This window comes from Lipophrys pholis (assembly GCF_963383615.2).
Source record: "Lipophrys pholis genome assembly, chromosome: 7".
Taxonomy (NCBI): domain Eukaryota; kingdom Metazoa; phylum Chordata; class Actinopteri; order Blenniiformes; family Blenniidae; genus Lipophrys; species Lipophrys pholis.
The window spans coordinates 23,605,357-23,625,185 of record NC_137638.1 but is presented as its reverse complement, the minus strand read 5'-3'; the positions used below and the strand labels follow the sequence as shown (position 1 = coordinate 23,625,185).

Genomic DNA, 19,829 nt, shown 5'->3' with positions numbered 1-19,829 from the left:
TTACCCCTGTATCCAATGTGGCGTTTATGAGCTATAATAGGAAATTCAACAACAACAAAAAACAACTGTAAAATAGCAAAACTGTCATAGAAAAGGCCTTGAAATTTCAGTCAGTACATTTCAAAAGCTTGAATAGATAAAATGATGTCATACAGGCTGCAGTAAGGCACTTTAATAAAAGAATTGTTAAATGTTGTAAAATATTCATCCGGGATTTTGGGTCGTGCTCCCCAGCAATTTGACTACTTGACAAGGTGAATGACGCCCGTTAATGAAAGATTTCTGAATGAAAAGTCATCCGGTGGACAGTGAGTGGCGGCGATGACGCACGTGGAGTGATGCTGTACCGGGGAGAGGTGATGTGAGGATGGGGGGGGGGGGGGGGCGTTAAGGGGGTGGGTGAAGCAGGGGGGGGGGGAGTGGTGCGAGGAACCAGCAGTGGGTGATTTGCTCCTCCTTATCATCTCCGTTGAAGAGAACCGGGAGCACCTGGAGCTCGCGCGGACACGCGGACGGAGTGTCCACGATGAGCGCACTTTGCGCAGCGTCCGCCGCGACTCCGCAAACACAAACCGCGGCTCCGCCAAAAACCGTCGTGATGTGAAGAACACACTGAAAGTTGGGTGAGTCCCGGACATTTTTTTTTTCCACTTTCTGGGCAGATAAATGTCTTTATTTGATATTTGCAGTCTCGTCTAATTTATGCAGCTCTTCTTTTGTCATCCCCGCTGGCGCGCGCAGTCTTTGGCTCATTTTTATTGCTTTGACGTTCAGCTCAAATTTAATATGAAGTGATTTACCCGTATGAGTAGCAAAAATTCGATTATATTTTATTGTAATTCGATCTATAACCTAAGGTTATAATTAAAAGTGTTAAACATTTGATTTAGTCCATAAGTGTTATTTCAACCGGCAGAAATCTATCATAAGAAAACACTATTTCTTATTAGTTCTTTAAATAAAAATTTTAAAAAGCCAATTTAGTATTTAAGCACCCTTCTACTTGCTATTAAGAGATCATGAAGATAAATAGAAATCATCGTTGTGCGAAGTTTATTAGAAACTAATAATATGCTAAAGCAGAAGCTTCAAGTGGGTGTATATACCTGAGAAAATAATATGACATCTGTGGGGAATACAAGCCCACATCTCTGTCATTTTATGAAGGCAGGTGCCACTTTCTGTCAGGTACAGTCTGGCACAGTGGTTTCAGCTTATAGAGCTGGGAATTGCTCTGCACACAAGAGGTGGAGATTGCATCTGAGCCAGAAAGGCTGCTTACTCCTGACCAATTAAAATAACTGCAGACAGAGAGAAGCTACACGTCTAAAGCTGTCCTCACAATAATGTGGATTTCCATCTATGCCCTCTACAGTAGCTGCACATCAGCTTCTTTGACACATTGCTCTGTGTCTATCTGGACAACGGCCAAGAACACGGTGAAGAAACACAAGGACCTCTGGCTACAAAGAAATAATAATTGTAATAATAATAAGAAAAACAAGTGGCATGCCCATGAGCAAGGCATGTATCTTTCAGCTACTTAAATATAGAGCTGCTCACTGGTCACCCTTGGGTCACTCTGCAGCATGCCCGCTCTCTAGCTTGACGAGTTCCTACTGTGGATGTGTGTCGCTCCGTGTATGAATATTAAACAGATCCGAGCTGGTGCCTCACCAGTGGCTCAACAGGACATCCAATCCAAATGGAATCCCCTACTCCTCAGGCTCACAATGCAGCCTACTGAAATCAACAGGTTATTTCTTTTTTTCTACTACCAAAGCCCAGAGTATTCTCAGACAATTTGAATTTAGTTGTAACCATGAGTCGAGGTCTTGTGATGATAAAGTATGAGCTAGATGACTTAATTGAATTAGGTTCGTCATGCTCATTGAAAGTCAAAGTCTCAGCTCATTTTGCTCAATACAATCTAACCCTTATAAGTGTGAGGATTAGTTGCACACTCATTGATTAATCCCTTATAATTGATTGCAATATGAAAGCCACTGAGTCACTTTTCACTTGTTTAACTTGCACTGACACGAAGAGACAAAGAGCAAATCTTTGCTGCAGTGATACAATGGAGCTCGTTTGACAGTGAGTCCATCAATCTTATTTCCTCCATTGTAACACAGCACGCTCAAGATTACAGAAGCACGTTTTAATGAATTAGGACCAGTTGATATTTTAGGCTGAGGTAACCTAATCTTTACAGCAGTGCAAAATGATGGTGCTGTAATGAGCTCCTGTGGATAAACATGTAACTCTTACTTTCATAATTACGTTTATTGCCTGCCTCCTGCCTCTACTTGAGTGGGCGGGAGAAGCTCTGCCTGCTGTGCTATGATGGCTCCTGAATGCAGCCTCTGCGGCACGGTGCCAGCGCCGGGGTTAACCTGAGACATAAAAGTCAGTCAAACATGTAAAACACCCTGGCACGCAGCGTGGAGCTGAGATTTGTGGGGCGCACATGAAAAGGTCAGCCAGTGGTTAATAGGTGTGTTGAGGAGCAATAGAGGAGGAGGGGGGGTGAAAGACAAGAGGAGACTGCTTAATGCCCCCGTGCCACTGTAAGGGACAGAGTATTCCTGTTAAACATAATTGACCCTGGTACTACTGTAAAAAATAACGATAGATAGATAGATAGATAGATAGATAGATAGATAGATAGATAGATAGATAGACAGACAGACAGACAGACAGACAGACAGACAGACAGACAGACAGACAGACAGATAGATAGAAAAGAGGGCAACTCAGATGAACTTTTAATTTGTTCCCAAATAAAGCAGCTTAGCAAAATCCAACATGGCCACACTACTTTTAGTCTCATCTAATCTACATTTATTTAATCTGCGCAGACAAGATTAATTTCACATCTGTCAGAGCGGAGGGGTCTGCGTGGCACCAAAACATTGTTTTGGAGTACCAGAGACGGCACAGTCAAAGTGAAATAAATCCAGTACATCAATGTAGGAGTAGTCCAGCTCTGCAGGAGCTTCAACGCACCGTTTAGCTTATATATGAAAATAAATTCACAATGGCAAGATAAAGAGTTAGATATTTTGAGGGGAATTATATGTGTCTTGCTCTTTTCCAACAAGAGAATGACAAGATGGATGTTACCGTCATTCTGACAATAACAATGAGAAATTGTGTTGATTTAGCAAATTAGGTGAATAACTAACCCGAATCTGTCTAAAAGCGATCAATTATGTCTAAACATAGAGGGAAGTCTCAATTATCTTATATGTTCTGGTTCAGTCTTCATGTCATACTTTAATAGTGATCATTCATTCACTCCACTACATTGGTGACCTGGCATTTACCGAAGCCATTTCTCATTGTTTGGACTGAGTCAGAAGAGATTTTCTCTTACTGTCATGAAGTTAATCTAATCCCCCGCTGGATCTATCTCAGTGTTTTCCATATGGCTGTGAGATTGGTATCAATATGCTGTGAAATCCTGTAGGGATGACATATTTTATTGGCCACCTTGAACGTTGGCATACTTTTGTTTGCCTCCATAAAGGTCAGCGGTTGTTTTTGATGGATTTTTCCTGCATTGTTGCAGAAAATAAACTCTATGGCATTTTTTTTATGTTGTTTACAAAGATAATCCACACCACTGATCACTACTTTCACAGTTTTGTGTACATAAACATTTATATAGTTCAGGTTTACCCCAAAACTTTCAATTTAGACTTTCACTCTGTATATTCAACCAATTTCAATTTGATCTTCCTTACACAACTACTATTGGACAATACCAAACACTAATAAATCTACAAACAAGAAGATTTGAAATACAAGTGTCTAAAGGAGTGTAAGCATGACAACGCTATGAGGGAGAACCAGTGAGCATGAGTTTTAGTCTGCAGAAACTGTGTCAACCACATATTTTTAATGAATCCTATAAAAACCCAAATATTAAATATGCTGAGTCTAAGCCGATAGATGCAGATAGGTCGAAATTGTAACTTTTTTATTCTGCAGCACTTAAATATTTAAGAAGCAGGTTAATTCATGAACAAAAACGAAGTAAAACCCGAAATTACCCCTAAAATCAAATAAGACGGCGTTCTCTTCTGAATAGTGAAACAACTGTCTGATTAAAAGCGGCTCAATGCCACCCTTTAATGCACATCCATCAAAGTGTCAAACTGTAACAACGACTTGATCTCTGCCTGTAACGAGGTCACAATGGGATATTGATGCATTTAAATGAAGGGCTGAGAGTGAAATCGAGCTTATCTCGATGCACTGTAGGTTACTTGAAGATCAGGCCGCCACAAAACGGCTATAAAACACACATTAGGTCTGTTGATCGAGTCTGTTGTGTTGCTGACGCTGCAGCGATGTTGTGTTGGCTCAGTGCCGTCCAGTTTTAATTATGTCATGTTTCCCAGATCATTCAGGCAACTGGGCAGCCCCAGTGCAGGGTTTTTTTTCTTTCTTTTTTTTTTCACATTGTGTTCAATCGATACGCAAAATTAGACTGCAGTGGCATTGATCTGACAGTGGCTCAGAAATCTACCTCTACCCACAGTTTTAATACAACCAAGCAGCTGTAATACAGGAAATAAAAAATAATCCGAAAACAAAACAGGGATGGATGCGTTTGTGTTTTAGTATTTGACTCTTGTCATTTCTCTCACAGCTGACTCTTCTGACCCTCTTTTGCAGAGACGCTGGGTGCTGCTGCTGTCGTGCTGAAGCTGAATATGCTCCTGTGTTCAGCAGGAGCAACCTGGATGCTTACCGATGCCCAGCCACCTCCTCCCCCCTGAAAAGTGGCTCACCGTTCTAATTTTCATAAAACTTGAACGTCTGGGCCCAATCTACAGATTTCATTCTAGAGAACATGTGAAGACTCCCTAGAATTGCGTAAACCCATCTGTCTACTCCCTTTATAATGCATTTAGTGCTTTGTAGCAGCTGCATAATAATAACAGTTTTAACATCAGAAACATTTCCAAGATGGATTACCTGATTTCAGCACTGTAGGTTCCATCTGCATATATTATACTTCTTCCTCAGTGTTTCTTTATGTCTCTTGTTGTTTTAGTTTCCTTGATGCACTGCCAAAGTAATGGCTCATTTACAGAAGGCATCATCATTTAAATTATATTTTGGCAAGACCGACTTAATATGACCATTATTCTAATGGCTTATCTGAGAAAGCCCTGATGTCCTCTTTTCCACTGTAGCAGACTAAGACCGGCGTGTTTCAGTCGGTCTTTAGCTGCACGGGACCGTGTCGAGTCTCTGGGTGGTTTTGGTGCTGATGGTTCCTGTGCTGGACATGATGACCCCGGCCCCACTCACACAGAACTGCTCCAACTGCAGCCACGCTTTAGTCCCGGAGCTCAACGTGGTGAAGGCGGTGGTGCTGGGCCTGGTGCTCGGCGTCTTCATCGTGTTTGGAATTGTGGGGAACATCCTGGTAATCCTCTCAGTGGTCTGTCATCGACACCTGCGGACAGTCACACATTATTTCATAGTGAATTTGGCCGTGGCGGACTTGATGCTGAGCTCCACAGTGCTGCCCTTCTCTGCAATTTTGGAGATCCTGGATCGTTGGGTGTTTGGACGAGTCTTCTGTAATGTTTGGGCAGCTGTGGATGTGCTCTGCTGCACGGCCTCCATCATGAGCCTGTGTGTGATCTCCGTAGACCGCTACATCGGTGTCAGCTACCCTCTGCGATACCCGGCGATAATGACCAAACGAAGAGCTCTTTTGGCCGTGATGCTGCTGTGGGTGCTGTCCATCATCATTTCTATCGGACCTCTCTTCGGCTGGAAGGAGCCGGCGCCGGAGGACGAGTCCATCTGTAAGATCACAGAGGAGCCGGGCTACGCCATCTTCTCCGCGGTGGGCTCCTTTTATCTCCCTCTGGCCATCATACTGGTCATGTACTGTCGGGTTTACGTGGTGGCTCACAGAGAAAGCCAGGGCCTGAGAGAGGGCCACAAGACGGAGAAGTCAGACTCGGAGCGGGTGATACTCAGGATACACCGCGGCAACACGACCGTGTCAGAGGACGAGGCCCTCCGCAGCCGCACACACTTCGCCCTGCGACTGCTCAAGTTCTCGCGTGAGAAGAAGGCTGCTAAGACTTTGGGCATTGTGGTCGGCTGCTTTGTTTTGTGCTGGCTGCCGTTTTTCCTGGTCCTACCCATCGGTGAGTATCATCATGTTCATCTTCCATGTAATTACTAATCTCTTGTGTGAGTCACCGTGAAGTGTTCAGCGTTTGTCCATTGCACAGCAACAATCAATGCTATTTCAATCAGTACAGTTTGTTTCATAGGCGGTGATCCAGTGGGTGCTACGGAGCTCCAGCACCCACTCGGGGATAGCCCATCAAAAAAAAAGAAAAACGCATTTTTAAAATGAACTAAACATATTTTGAAGTATATTTCAAACCCTGAGCCTTCCAATTCTACCAGAGCCACCAAAGCCTATATATAAAATGGATTCTTTCAGGACTTTTAGGGTTTTATATAATGGATTATTAGAAAACAGAGAAATAAACCTTTGTAGAATTAGATATTCAGAAGCAACAAGAAGCCTTATATAGTCAGAATTATGTGATTTTTATATATTGGTAGGTTATTCATATCATTTGGACACGCGCGGACAAAAATTTAAATCGGCACCTATGATCTGTTTAATTGTTTGGTTTTAAAAACTTATTTTAACTGTTTTGGAAATTAAGAGTTAATTATCTACAGACTCATGGTAACAAGACGTAGCGAGTGATGACGATTGCCTGACAAAGACAATAATGAATAAAGATCAGTTAACATGCATCACAACTGCAGGTATGTGCATACACTTTATACAAGTTTAAAAGAAATGCCTAGTAACAACGTTACAATCAAAATAGGATCAGAAAGAAGAACAATATAAAAGAAAATAGATGAAAACAATAAGTTCAGCATCTGAAAACTGATTAAATTATTGAACGCATGCACACACACACTTACATATATTTGCATATTTACACAGGTATTTGGTCTTAATCCAAATAGGAATTAGTGTTAAACTTCCCATGTCTGTCTTGCATATTTCTGTATGCATTTGTATTTTTGCACTAATATTGAAAGACAGTTTCACAGACTCCCAGCGTGCGAGGCAAGTGAGAAATCATGAATATATAAATGTAGGATCCATTTCTAGTCTAGCAATCATCCCGTCGTCACATGTCAAGTAAAATGGAGCCCATGAAAGTAGTGCAGAAGCTGCTGGACAAGGACTCAGACTGAGTTGAGGACCAACAGATATGAGCAAAAGCTCATTTGTGGAAAATAAATTGAGAAATGTTGGAGACCTGCAACGACTCTGAGAAAGTTGTGTGACAGGCGTAGCAACGGACTACGACTCACTGTAACACCAACTTTAAGCTTAGTTCTACCACCACACATGTCTTCACCACAACTCCTGCAGCCTTATAATAAACCTCTGTAACAAGAGGTGGAAAGTACAGGAGTTAAGCACAACTAATTTCACAGGAAACTACAAAAAAAAAAAAAAGTACTATAGCTAATTGTTCTTTTAAAGATTATAGGGATCCAAGAATTCAGTTACTGGCTACAGAATTGCAGCTCAACAGGCTTGGATCTTCATTCAAATGACTTCACCAAGGTCATTCGTTCATCTTTTATATCGATTAATCCAAGCAGGTTACCAGTCCTCCACAGGGAAAACACAGACGTCTGTACACACTCAAGTTTCCACCTACAGAAAAATGCTTTGTGATTATGGGAATGAACCGGCGTAGTGCACGTATGCACACAGGGAGAATGTGCAAACTCTATTAACCTGGAATAATCTCACTGTGAGGGCGCAATGATAACCACCAGGCCACCAGGCAACCGCAACAAACTCAGATGGTTTCAATTATAATTAAAATGACATCATTGGAAAATAACACTTGTACAGGTGCGAGCCCCTTCAAAACCATGTATTGATAAGTCATTACTCCTACACCTGGCCGTAACTACTACTCTTTAAACCATTACCCTCACTCTGACCTCATCAAACAGTAGTCCGACATGCCTTCAACTGAAAATATAATGCTGTTGCTTGACGACTTGATTTTTATCCACACATGGACAACAATTCCTGATCATGTGACTGTGCACTCAGATTTCACAAGAGTAATAGATAGTTTCCCCTCACTCTGGATTAAAGAAGATGAGTGTTCCTCACTAGATGTTGCGTCTCAATTGTCAAAATTATAGGCGCATTGTTTTTTTGTTTTTTTTTAAGAAGTAGAAATTCTATCAAAACCAGGCTCATAAATATGTTTGATCACCAACAGTACAAACAAGTCCGCTCAGTTTTAGAGTGCCATTTATCGTCCACATTAATTAGTTTTACAGATATACCCATTGATTTATCCCGCTGTCGGGCTTTTGAGTGCCGGCAAATGTAATAGTTGGATAACGTTAATTTAATTGCTCCGCTGTGGGAGGGCCACGCTCAAGCATTTGACCCAGGCATGTGGCTTCTTGTGCGGCGTAGTAAATGCTTCGACTCGGCCAGGTAGACACTCTATAAATAGGCTCTATAAATCTTTCAGGTCGCTGACATCCTCCACTGCTCCCCTGTCTGTAAACAAAAGCACGGAGAGTCAGACCAGTGTTTGTGACTCACTTCATCACAATGCCGGTCCTTCAGCGGCAGATAAAGCCGTCGCATCGGTGTCAGACTGAGATGGTGTTCCCCTTCAAGAGCAGCCGGTTTGATGAAGACAAGTTTGAAAGGAAGTAATCACACAGCTTGCCAGCCTTGCATGCTCCATTTGTGCGGGTTGTCAATATTGTGAGAAAGAAATCTGACCCAAGTAGATATTAGATAAAGCAAAACCCTCACAAATCCTGCAGGGTTTTGGTTTATTCCATGCTCTCATGCTTGTAAATATAGCAGCTACCGACGGACTGAGTACTTTCCAGACTGGAAAACGAGGAGAAGCTTCGGCTTACCAATACTCCCCTACTAATACTGGCACCATTGTGCATACCGCTGCCATATAAGTCAGTTGGCGATGAGAGATGTAGCAGTCAACCACAAACCAACGGTCCAGTGTTGATATGAAGTACTGAATGACTTGAATCGTTGGTATAAATATTCTGTTTTTAGTGAAGAAACTGAAAATGAGGGACGACGTTTATTAAGGCCAATAATCTTTAAAGGTGAGACATTCAGGCTCTGTATATATTTGTGGATTGCCTCTCTCTCTCTCTTTGACATTTTAAGTGTCCTTCTCAAGGCTATAATGAAGTGTAAAGCAAGCCACTGCTAATTTAAAGAATAACTTCACAGGGTTCCCGCATGACACAAGATGTTAAGACACTGACCGCGAGCTGGAATGCCTCCAGTTAAGATTATCTGTGTTCATTGTAGTTCCATCAGCATCTTCTAATGTTTGGATGAGATTTTGTACGTCACCAGTGAAGTCTCAAGCACAGGGTTTGCTGGTTTCTTGTGGCTTAGAGGAGCATTAAGAGTTCATCTTCTTTCTGGAGCTGCATTATTTATCTATTCTTATCCAGACTGGCTTTGCAGGAGGATGAAGCCCAACCAAGCAGGGTGCACAATGAAAAGGGCAAATACTTCCAGCTCAGAGCCACCATGACCAAACAATCATATCTGGGTGGAAGCCTGAGCCCACACGAGCCCTTCACCAGGTGTCACTTGTAGTAATGAACTCACAGATAGACTTAGTGAGTTCCCCTGAGCTCCAGTGAAGTCGGTAATCAAATACAAGATCTCTGCTGGGGCTCCAAGCCCGACAACTTTACTTTTTAGTTCACTCACCTCTTGTTTTCAGCGATAGGCAGCTATTTGCACTCTGGACTGGGTGGAAACTAAAACATCAAGTGAAGTGAATATTTGACTTCATTTCAATAACTGGCCAGCAACACGACTTCCACTGCACGCTGTTGATGCTCCATGTCTGCATGTGACTTTTAAAAGTCAGATTTCCAGAAGTCAACTGATGCTGCTATGCAATTAGTTTTACAGACGTAGGTTAGAGGGAATATTTCGTTACAAGCATCTGCACTATTCCTCAATACCTTTTGTGAAAACTAACGTTGACCACACAGTTGCAAATACATTGTGTTTTAGCAATGGTGGTTAATTTGGCCCTTGTACTGATTTCTTCTGAGAACAGGGCTTCTTATAAGTATAGACCAAAGTTGTCAATCTCACTTTAGTTCAGGCCACATGCAAAATCACCCTAATCGATCTTGAGAAGGTTTGACTAGTATAATGATACATAATCGCCCATAAATACAGGCTATTACACGTTTCCTTTTGTTAGAGAGTGAAGAGGGCATTATGAAAAGTTGACAATTAATGTGATCTCTTTTATCAAATCCTGAACAAGATTAAATAAAATAATATATATAGTATTTTAACTGCATGTTCTTGACAATACTTGCATTAAAAATGCAACATATAAACCTTTAAATATTTTGTACTTCACTTCATATTTTATATCATACTGTGTCCTATATCCTTAATCCATATCATGAATATTAATCATTATAGACGTGATAATTCTATATTATCCATATATATCGCCAATATAGTTTTTGTTTTTGTAATTTCCTTGGTTTGAATTACAGTGTTATTTTATGCTACTATTACTAAATTAGGAGCAGCAGTTGATTTCATGAGAAAAATAAATAGTTCTTTCCTTTCTAACTTTTACCCTTTGCAAGGTTGTGTAGAGGACTGGATCGAACCCCGTTTGACACCCGTTCTCTACACCGTTTTGGATATCAAGAACATTTGAAAGTACCAGAAAATGGAGAAATAGAGATTTGCGTCTGTAGACTTGTCATTAGAGAAGCTGTCTGTTGAATCGCAGACAAAATTCACCAGTGCGTCGAATATTTATAAAGTGAGCTGAAATACAAGGAATTAAAAGTTGAAGTTGTCTTAGAAAAGTTATCAAATCTGTTTTTTTTGGGTTTGTTTTGTTTGACAATCAACGGCCATAAAATCAATAAATCCAGTCAATCTAGTTGTAAAAGTGTTATCATGAGCAGCTCAACAACAACAAGGCGTTGTGTACCAGCAGCAGTAGCTGATATTTTCATCCAAACAACAACAACATCTGTGTTTGATGCAAAACACTTTTAACCTTAGTAATGATGCTTTCACAGCTCTTAAAGTTTTATATGTTGTTTTGATATATGGACTTAACCTGTGTCTTATTTTGCATTTCTAAAGTTTCATTTACAATTTTGGATGGTAAACATTTCATTACATTTTCAGCTGTTTTTATATTAAAAAAGATTAAAGGGGTTTAAAAGCTTCTTTTTCTGGATTTCTTACATATTTCTGACATTTTAGCTGTTTTGATCATTTTGGTTCTTTTTTTTAAGCAGTTTTGTGTGTTTTTCAACCATTTTGAAGCTTTTTTTTCCCTTTTATAAATCAAAGATGGTTTATCAGTTTTTTCATCCCATTTCTTGTAGTTTTGGTCCCCTCCCCCCTTTTTTATTTATTTTTTTTTTTTTGTCTAAAAGTTTAATGTCCTTTTGAAAATTACTTTGTGTGCGTAAATGAAACAAAGTCAGGATCAAACATTTATTTAGCTATCATTTTATGTGAAAGCTTAATAGAGCCACGACAGAAGGACCAAAGAGCCACATGTGGCTCCTCTTTTAGCAGCTGTTTGATCTGATTGACCTGGCTGTATTTTAGCAGGATTATGTTTGTATCCAAGGTACTGGGACACACTGCCATGCACCTTCCCCTGGATATGTGATATGTGTTCTCTGACATGTTTACATGGTGCAAACAAATGGACAAAAAAGCTTTGGTAAAAATGCTACTTGATCAAGAATTGCAAAATGTAACATGAGGAATTATACATAAGTTGTGTGTGTCAGTATTTCCAACATGCCGATTCCATGTCATTTTAGATAAGTGATCATGGTGAGTTCAATAAATATTTCTTTTTATTTTATTATATGTTTAGGAAGTGGATTTTTCTTAATGAAAACATTGTGGTGAATTCAACCAGGACAAATTAAAAGCTATAAACAATGTAATGTAAAACTTTGAGTCTGAGAAAAAGAACTATATCAGGTAATAACACCAGCAAACTAGCAATTAAAGATTATTTTCCATTTGCACACAATAGGTGGTCAACCATTTCACCTGGAGAGCGTTCCTGATTATCGTTATTTCAACCCTGACACAACCATTTTTGATCAAAAATCATGAAGCTGGAATATAATCTCATGTTTATGTTTGTAGACCTTGAATCAGGATTGTTTTGTTTTTCAGTTTTTGAATCTATATTTTGAGTATTTTAACAAGTACATAAAACAGTCTTTGTTGCAAACTGACTGCATTTCCGTGGAGGGCTTTTAACAAACTGGGAGCCAGTGGAGGGAGAAGAGGACTGGGTGATGTGCTGATGTCTGCACGTGTTTAATAAAAGAAATGGGCTGCAGCATTTTGCACAATTTGGAGGTGACTGAGGGCTGACTGTTTATTCAATTTAAAACTGCCATCAAAAATCACTCGCAGATTCTTCTCAGACTGAATACACTTGGAGACATTATCACCACAAAAAATGTACTCTGTTTTATCCTCTTTGATATTTTTCCCCAGCCACAACTTGATGTTTGTGATACAGTTTGTTAGAGATTGAAGGGCGCCTCTTCTGTTTGGGAACACAGGAAAATACAGCTGCAAATCCTCAGTGTAGCAGTGAAATGCTAAATGCAATAATTGACCCCAGTGGCAACATATATAATGAAAACAGCACAGGGCCCAAGATAGAGCCCTGGGGCACTCCACTAAACAAAGACGCAATAGAGGACAGGCCGTCAATCATAAGTCCTGTTGGTTAGGTAAAACTCACACCACTTGAGGTCAGTATCACGGATACCAACGTAATTATTTCATCGAAACAGGAGGATTGAATGATCCACTGTATCAAATGTGGCTGTTAAGTCTATCAACACTAGGGTGACGTCGTTATCCACGTTATCTCAGCAGTGCAGACTCAGTGCTGTGTGAGTGAGTTGTTTTCCAACAACAATTGCATAAAAACAATTTTCTCAAGTGCCTTTGAGTTAAAAGGCAAGTTAGAAACAGGTCTAAAACGTTATCAAGTGGGGTCTCACAACAGCATGTTTAAAAGAATTGGGGACACATCCTGCCAAGTCTTCATTAAATCCAAGAGAGAAGGTCTAATGGTAGAAAACACCTCTTTCAGCAGTTTAGTGGGAAAAACATCCAAGGGGCAACTCGTTGTTCTCACAGGAGGTGGAGTTGCAGGGCCACTGATGCTTCATTGATTTTAGACAACAATACATCCATGCAACAGCTGCAACAGCCTCTATTTTCACTGTATCATCAGGCTCTATCAGGGCGGCTGAATACAATAGAATTGTTCTTTTTGCTGCAGCTGGGGATAAGGTGTATGAACTGTGCAGGCACAAAATAATTTGCTCTCCACCTCTTTTTTTCCTATTCATCCCAACATCATCATCCTATTTTTATCAAAGCCTACAGGTAACTGTGTGCCACAGCTTTGCCCAATAAAGCATTTTACCAGACAGCTTCTCTCGCTCCTCCTCTGCAAGTAGACGGTAGACAGATGTAGTGCAGCGACAGAGAAAGTCAGCCATTTAATTATATTAATGTTTTGCTGGCAGCCACTGAATATGTGACGAGTCGCCGACATTTACGGTGACAAACAGGCCCTGCATGTGATGTGCCTGTTAAGCCATTACCTTTTGAATCCTCATTTAATATCCCACTCACATCCTTCGCCCGGAACGTTTCATCTCATCAAAAAGCAGCGCAAACTACAACAGCAGCTGTAATACAATGCTTAGCCTTGAAAGCAAGTAGTATCACAAGGAAACTGCAGTAGTTTGATCTAAATAAGTGATTTCCTCCACAGTTACAAGGCAAGTGTTCGTATGAAAGCACATTGATGGAGAGGACACTTCGTGGAAATATATAGATTACTTGAGCCTCACAAAAACATTGCTCCAGGTCAGTTTGGATCTTCAGCCCAGACTGAAATATCTCAGCAACTGTTGGATGGACGCTCATAAATTTTATGCCCAGGGTCAATTGTGGTGATTGTTAAGATCCAGAGATTTCTTTTTCTCCACAGCCTGAAGCCACTCAACACCTCTACCCTATTCCCTCCAGTTTTGTTGTCAAGGCCACATAGAGATGAGACTTTAAGATCGAAGGCAGCGTGGCTTCAGATGAGACTAGAGCATGTCCCACACTATGTCACACCTTTGTGGAGAAAATGCTAATTATATAAATATAAATATATATAATATAAACCAAAAAACTCCTCAGTCTGACCTGGAAGAGCCACAAGTCTTCCAAAACGGAACAAGTCAAGGTCCAACAGAGGTGGGACGATGACGACTTCATCCAAAATATTTAATATCTTAAACCAGCATTCAACAGAGGTACATCAAGCGAATAGTGTCTTTTAAGTGTAGAAAGAAGGTTGACATAGCCTAGCTCGCTCAGTTGGTAGAGCATGAGACTCACAATCTCAAGGTAGTGGGTTCGTGTCCCATGCCGGGCGCCACCTTCCCGTGGGCTCACCACCTGCAGGAAAGGTTCTTAATCGGTGCAATGTGCTCTGGGTGACGTTGCTCAGACTGTCACCCCCGCGACCTGGAAACGGTTAAGCGGGAGAAAATGGATGGATGGATGGAAGAAGTTTGACATTGTCCCAGCCATCCATGTGTACATGTTGCTTTTGTGCAGAGTGCACATTGAACTGTGTGTATTTTCCTTGTGGCGCAGGTGGTAAAATCTTATTAAAAAAGATTTGATTGACATTTCCTCCCAGACAGCCACAGCTTCTTCACCCCGCTAACCTTTATGGAGTATTTCTGAAGTGATGCAGGGAGAGGCGGTGCACAGTTAATAAAACTAACAAAGAAAGGAGTGACGTTGTGAATTGTTTTCGTGTTTGTAAGAGGATTTTCAATCATGAATGAGACCATAGACAGGAAGTTTTGAAGGGTCAGTTGTGGTTTTTGAAACCAGCGAAAAGAAAAAACTTATATATTTAAAATGTGGATTACACAGAGGAGGGATATGTAGTACCGCAGTGAATTAGATTCACAGCAATATTTATATGGACATTAATGATCCCTAAAGGATGAATTCTGATTATAAACTTGTCACTATGATATGTTGCAGGTCTTGTCAGCTAATAAATGGAGAGTTGTGAAATTGGCTCAGGAATGATTCCGTTAAAGAAAAATGTGTTTTGGGTGCTCTTATAAGAAGTTCTCATCTCTGTATCTTAATTGTGCACTGCAAGTTACCGAGTTAGTAATTGATTACGGTCACTGGTTAGTTCTTTAAACAGTAGGAGCTGCTTTAATGACAAAGAAAGTACATTTCGACTACTGAATCATGTAATCCTCATGTTGGATGTGGCACACATTTTGCACCAGATATCCTTCCTGAATCTTAGGGATCAAGGGGTTGTTTGCTCAAGGAGCCATAGTAGTGACCCATCTCCATTGATATATGAACCAGCCAGTAAAGTGGAATTACTTTTATGACTGTACATAAAAATACACCATTTACTAGGAAAAACATTGCCTGGCTTAGTTTCAAGCATCCCTCTCTCAGACCTGTCCTAACATTGCTGTCTTATTTTAATGCTGTGATATATTAGCTGTGCTGATCAGTGTGTTGTCTGATTCAGTCAGAGGAAGATTCTTTAAAAAATATATTTATTTAGAAGCTAAACACAGTGAAAGTAAGACACGCAAACAGAACCGCAAGATTTTCTTAAACTTCACTAATGATTTTAGGGATGCCAATATATCGCAGGTAATGTGGATAAGTTCTCATGTTACTTAGAGTCAGACACCTTTTATGTTGCTGTCAGGAAGAGTGATGAAGTGCTGCTGCACAGTGAAATCAACTTCAATAGCAGAGCTACTTTGTCCTGGAAAGTGAAGAAAACCTGTGGTGATGCCCATTTAAAAAAAATATATATATATCTAACAGCAACCGAGAGACAGCAGCTCTGCTGCTCATAAGTAATGAAATGCAGTGACGGGCTGTGGATTTCACACCTCAGCCGTCAACAGTGTCCTGCCTGAATTTATCAACCTCATTATGACACCATGGCTATTGAAACCATCAATATAGAAACACTGTACAGGAGAGTGCCACATCACAAACATGAATCTCAAATGATGACAATGAATGCGATTACTAAAGTTAGAAACACAAGTAACACAATTTAACAAGTTTCCTTCGATTGCAGCCACAGCAGCACCATATTCACATTCAGCAAAAGCATCAATATTAACATGATGAAATGACAAAACTATTAAAGATATGAATGAAACGCATTTTACCCATCAAAGTCTTAATTGTTTGCACGTAAAAGTGGTCTTACTGGTAGTTACTTTCATCATAAAAGTGATCACCAGTAAGCCCACTTCATCTCGACTTCATCTTATTATGGCTGATATCATCATGTACACCACAGCAAATGGTAAAAGACCTGCTACCTGTGGCACTGGAAAATGTGATTTAAAAAAATAAAGTCTCAGAAATATGTTGAAACAGAGCACAGTGAGACAAACGGGACAAATAGAGATGAGTCCTACAAAAAACAAACTTGAACTCACAAGAATCCACCCTTCCATCACACTTAGTGTCTCAGCTTCACATTTAAATCTGTTTTCAGTTCATTTCTAACACGACGGGTGTGTTTAATTTCACCACAGGCTCCATGTTCCCTGCGTACAGACCCTCGGACACGGTCTTCAAGATCTCCTTCTGGCTGGGTTACTTCAACAGCTGCATCAACCCCATCATCTACCCGTGCTCCAACCAGGAGTTCAAGAAAGCCTTCCAGAGTTTACTGGGAGTTCACTGTCTGAGAAGGCCTCCCAGAGTCCACCACCATCACCTGAGCGCAGGTCAGAGTCAGACGCACGGTCACAGCTCGCCCCTCACGCTGGGCCTCGACAGCAGGGGGCCTCCCTGTCGACTCAGCCCGTCCTCCTCTGTCGCCCTGTCCAGGACTCCTTCCTCCAGGGACAGCAGGGAGTGGAAGGTGTTTTCTGGAGGCCCCACGGACGGATCTGGACCGGCCCAAACAAGTCGAGCTAAAGTGGCCAAGCTTTGCAATAAAAGCTTCCGCCGGACCTGTTGCTGCATCCTCGGCGCGGGGTCGCCCACCGTTGAGTCGAACGGTGCCCAGCTCCCTCCCGTCGGGAACCTTCCCACCATCAAAATCCACCAAATGTCTCTGTCGGAAAAAGGAGAGCCTGTATAACCTCCGTAATCCTACATCCATTAGTTATGACTCCTCTTCCAAGGTCACAGATGAGAATATGACTCCTTTATCTGGGATAATATCACATGCACTGTGTTGGAAATGTGGCTGCTTTTAAAATAGAAATTTCCAACATCTCTATGTTTTCCTTTTTTTTAGTTTTTTTTTTATGGATGTGAATTCATCAAAATGATGTCTCTTATATTTTAAGAAGAGGGCTTTCCAGGTTTCTAAACAGTAATTGCAGAATGCAGCTGTGTGGACATGAAAATATGTTTTTGGAGTACATGCTGAAGCACTCCCCCTAAAGTGGACCAAAAAAAGCTAATGATTTCCAAATGTTTACATATTTTATATTACAGAAGAACTGTATAAACGTACCAAACTGTAAATATCAGAGTTTTGTTTTTATATATATATTGCATGATGTCACCAATTGTTTAAAAAAAAAATTGCTGGTCAGTGGTGCTCCCTGTTATCTCAAAATATCTGCCTAATGCTGTTCCTATTGTGAAACTGTTGTTTGTGTACAGCTGTGTACACGCTGAACCCAACGGATCTCTGTGTCGCATACAATAAATTTGTATGAAAATGTTCCCAAAACAAGAAGGGATTCGCGAGGACATCGTGGTGCCGCTTATTTTTTTTGTTGGTGTGTATTTGCTTTGTTCCCTCCTTTGCTTTGCTTTGACTCACTAAATATACAGCCCCTCCAACTTCATCCGTCCACATTCCCACAATATCATGCACCTCTGAGCTGTGCCAGATGGATGTCTTAATATACTTCTGTGGAATTTTTGATGACCTTGTGGTTGCTGGCCTCAATCTTGACCGGCCCCCAAGCCTCTTAAAAAAAAAAAAAAAAAGAAGAAAAAGAAATCCACCAGATTTAGCGATGTCAAGATAAGTCATACAAAGTCTCTGACATTCTTCTCTCAGGCCGTGTACTCCTCGTGTGTCCTTTTTAGTCAGCATCCGCTCAGGAGGCGCACAGTCCCCGGCTTGGCCTCTGCGAGGGTCCTCACTGTGAGTGCAGCTCACCGTGGTGAGAAAAACCCGAGTGTTGTTTAGTGCGAGTTCGCGGCTGCAAAGTGTTTGTTTGTGCAGAGGCATCAAAGGGCAAGAGGACAACTCCTGCCAACCCTATTGATTTATGTCCCCCCCCCCCCCCCTCGCTTCTCTCTCTGTTGGATGTTCTCCCTTTCTGAGCCAAGGGAATAGGAGATGCAACATGCCTGGTTAAAGGAAATCTCACCCCCCCACCAACACCCTTTTTCTCTCTAAGTTCAGCCCAGAGTTCAGGTCCTGTGTCCGCGTTGTCATTGCCTGGCATGTCCGTGAACCTGTATATCACACCGTCTGCTCAGATGCCATTAGAACAAAAGCCACCAGCTCCCGCTATAACCTGCAGATGGTACAGATGACCTCATTCACCCCGCCATCTTTAATTTCTCTTTATAGAAAGCGGTGGGATTATGAACAAAACCTCAGCCAACAAATACCTTGATAAAGATATATCAGGTTCCAAATGCAGGAGCAATTATGAATACCATAATTAGATCTGCAGCCTTGTCGGAGTCAGATACAGGGCGAGAAACAGTGGGAAAAACCTCTCCTTTGTTTCTTCCTAGGCCCCTGCTTTCATCCAGAAGATTAGTTTGATGTATTCGTGGATAAATTGTCAGCGATTGTATAATCTACATGTATTCTCTGTGGTGTTTCACAGAGCATTTGTTCTGATAAATGTAAATTACTCAGGCCTGAGCCTGTTGATTCGAAAGAGGAATAAACTTAATGAACGAATGCTCACTGTCACTATTAAAGTGGAAGATAGTACGGCCATGACAGATCAATTCTACAAGGTATTGTGGTCTTATAATAGCAGAGCCTGTCCCTCACTGAATTGAAAGCCGAGCAAGTGCTGGTGGTGACTCATGTTTGCACATTTCTCCCAAGAGGGCTTAGCCTGGAAAACTCTTCCTGATGGTTTTCTCTCTCTCTCTCTCTCTCTCTCTCTCTCGCTCTCTCTAAAGCTCTCATCAGTTGGCTGAAGTTGTTGACATTATAGGATTCCCCCTCTCCGGTTTAATCAGTGCGCTCATCATGTTAAGCCCTAATTGGACAACTGTCAAACAGCTAGGGGGGCTTCACTCCAACTAATCACAGAAGTTTGTGTTGATGTGTGCATTCAGTGTGACGTCGCTCAATTCATTTTCACTGGAAGCACCCCTCCCCAGCCCTCACCCCCCACCCCCCCGTGGGCGAAGCCTCCACAGAGCTGGAACGTCAGAACGCTGCCCTGAGGCCGAGACCGAGCGCCACGACTCTGTGCCTCCACCTGGTGTCTCACCGCCTGTCTGCATTCACTCCATCTGTTGCAGGCATGTTGGTGTGACTCAACTGAACAGTAGATAAACAAGTTCTAGTTTCATTTTCAGACTGAAGTTAAACGACACAAATGCTGCTCTGTTCCTGTGAAAGTAACTG

General features: G+C 41.4%; 1 protein-coding gene across 1 annotated transcript; it reads left to right on the top strand.

The window, feature by feature from the left end:
- The first annotated feature begins 431 nt into the window (after window positions 1-431).
- Window positions 432-18,190, top strand: adra1aa (adrenoceptor alpha 1Aa). The gene is made up of 3 exons (XM_080467919.1): window positions 432-623; window positions 4,687-6,185; window positions 16,789-18,190. Exons 2-3 carry the CDS (start codon window positions 5,288-5,290, stop codon window positions 17,340-17,342), a joined length of 1,452 nt encoding a protein of 483 aa, XP_080324045.1. The 5' UTR covers window positions 432-623; window positions 4,687-5,287; the 3' UTR covers window positions 17,343-18,190.
- The last annotated feature ends 1,639 nt before the right edge of the window (window positions 18,191-19,829 follow it).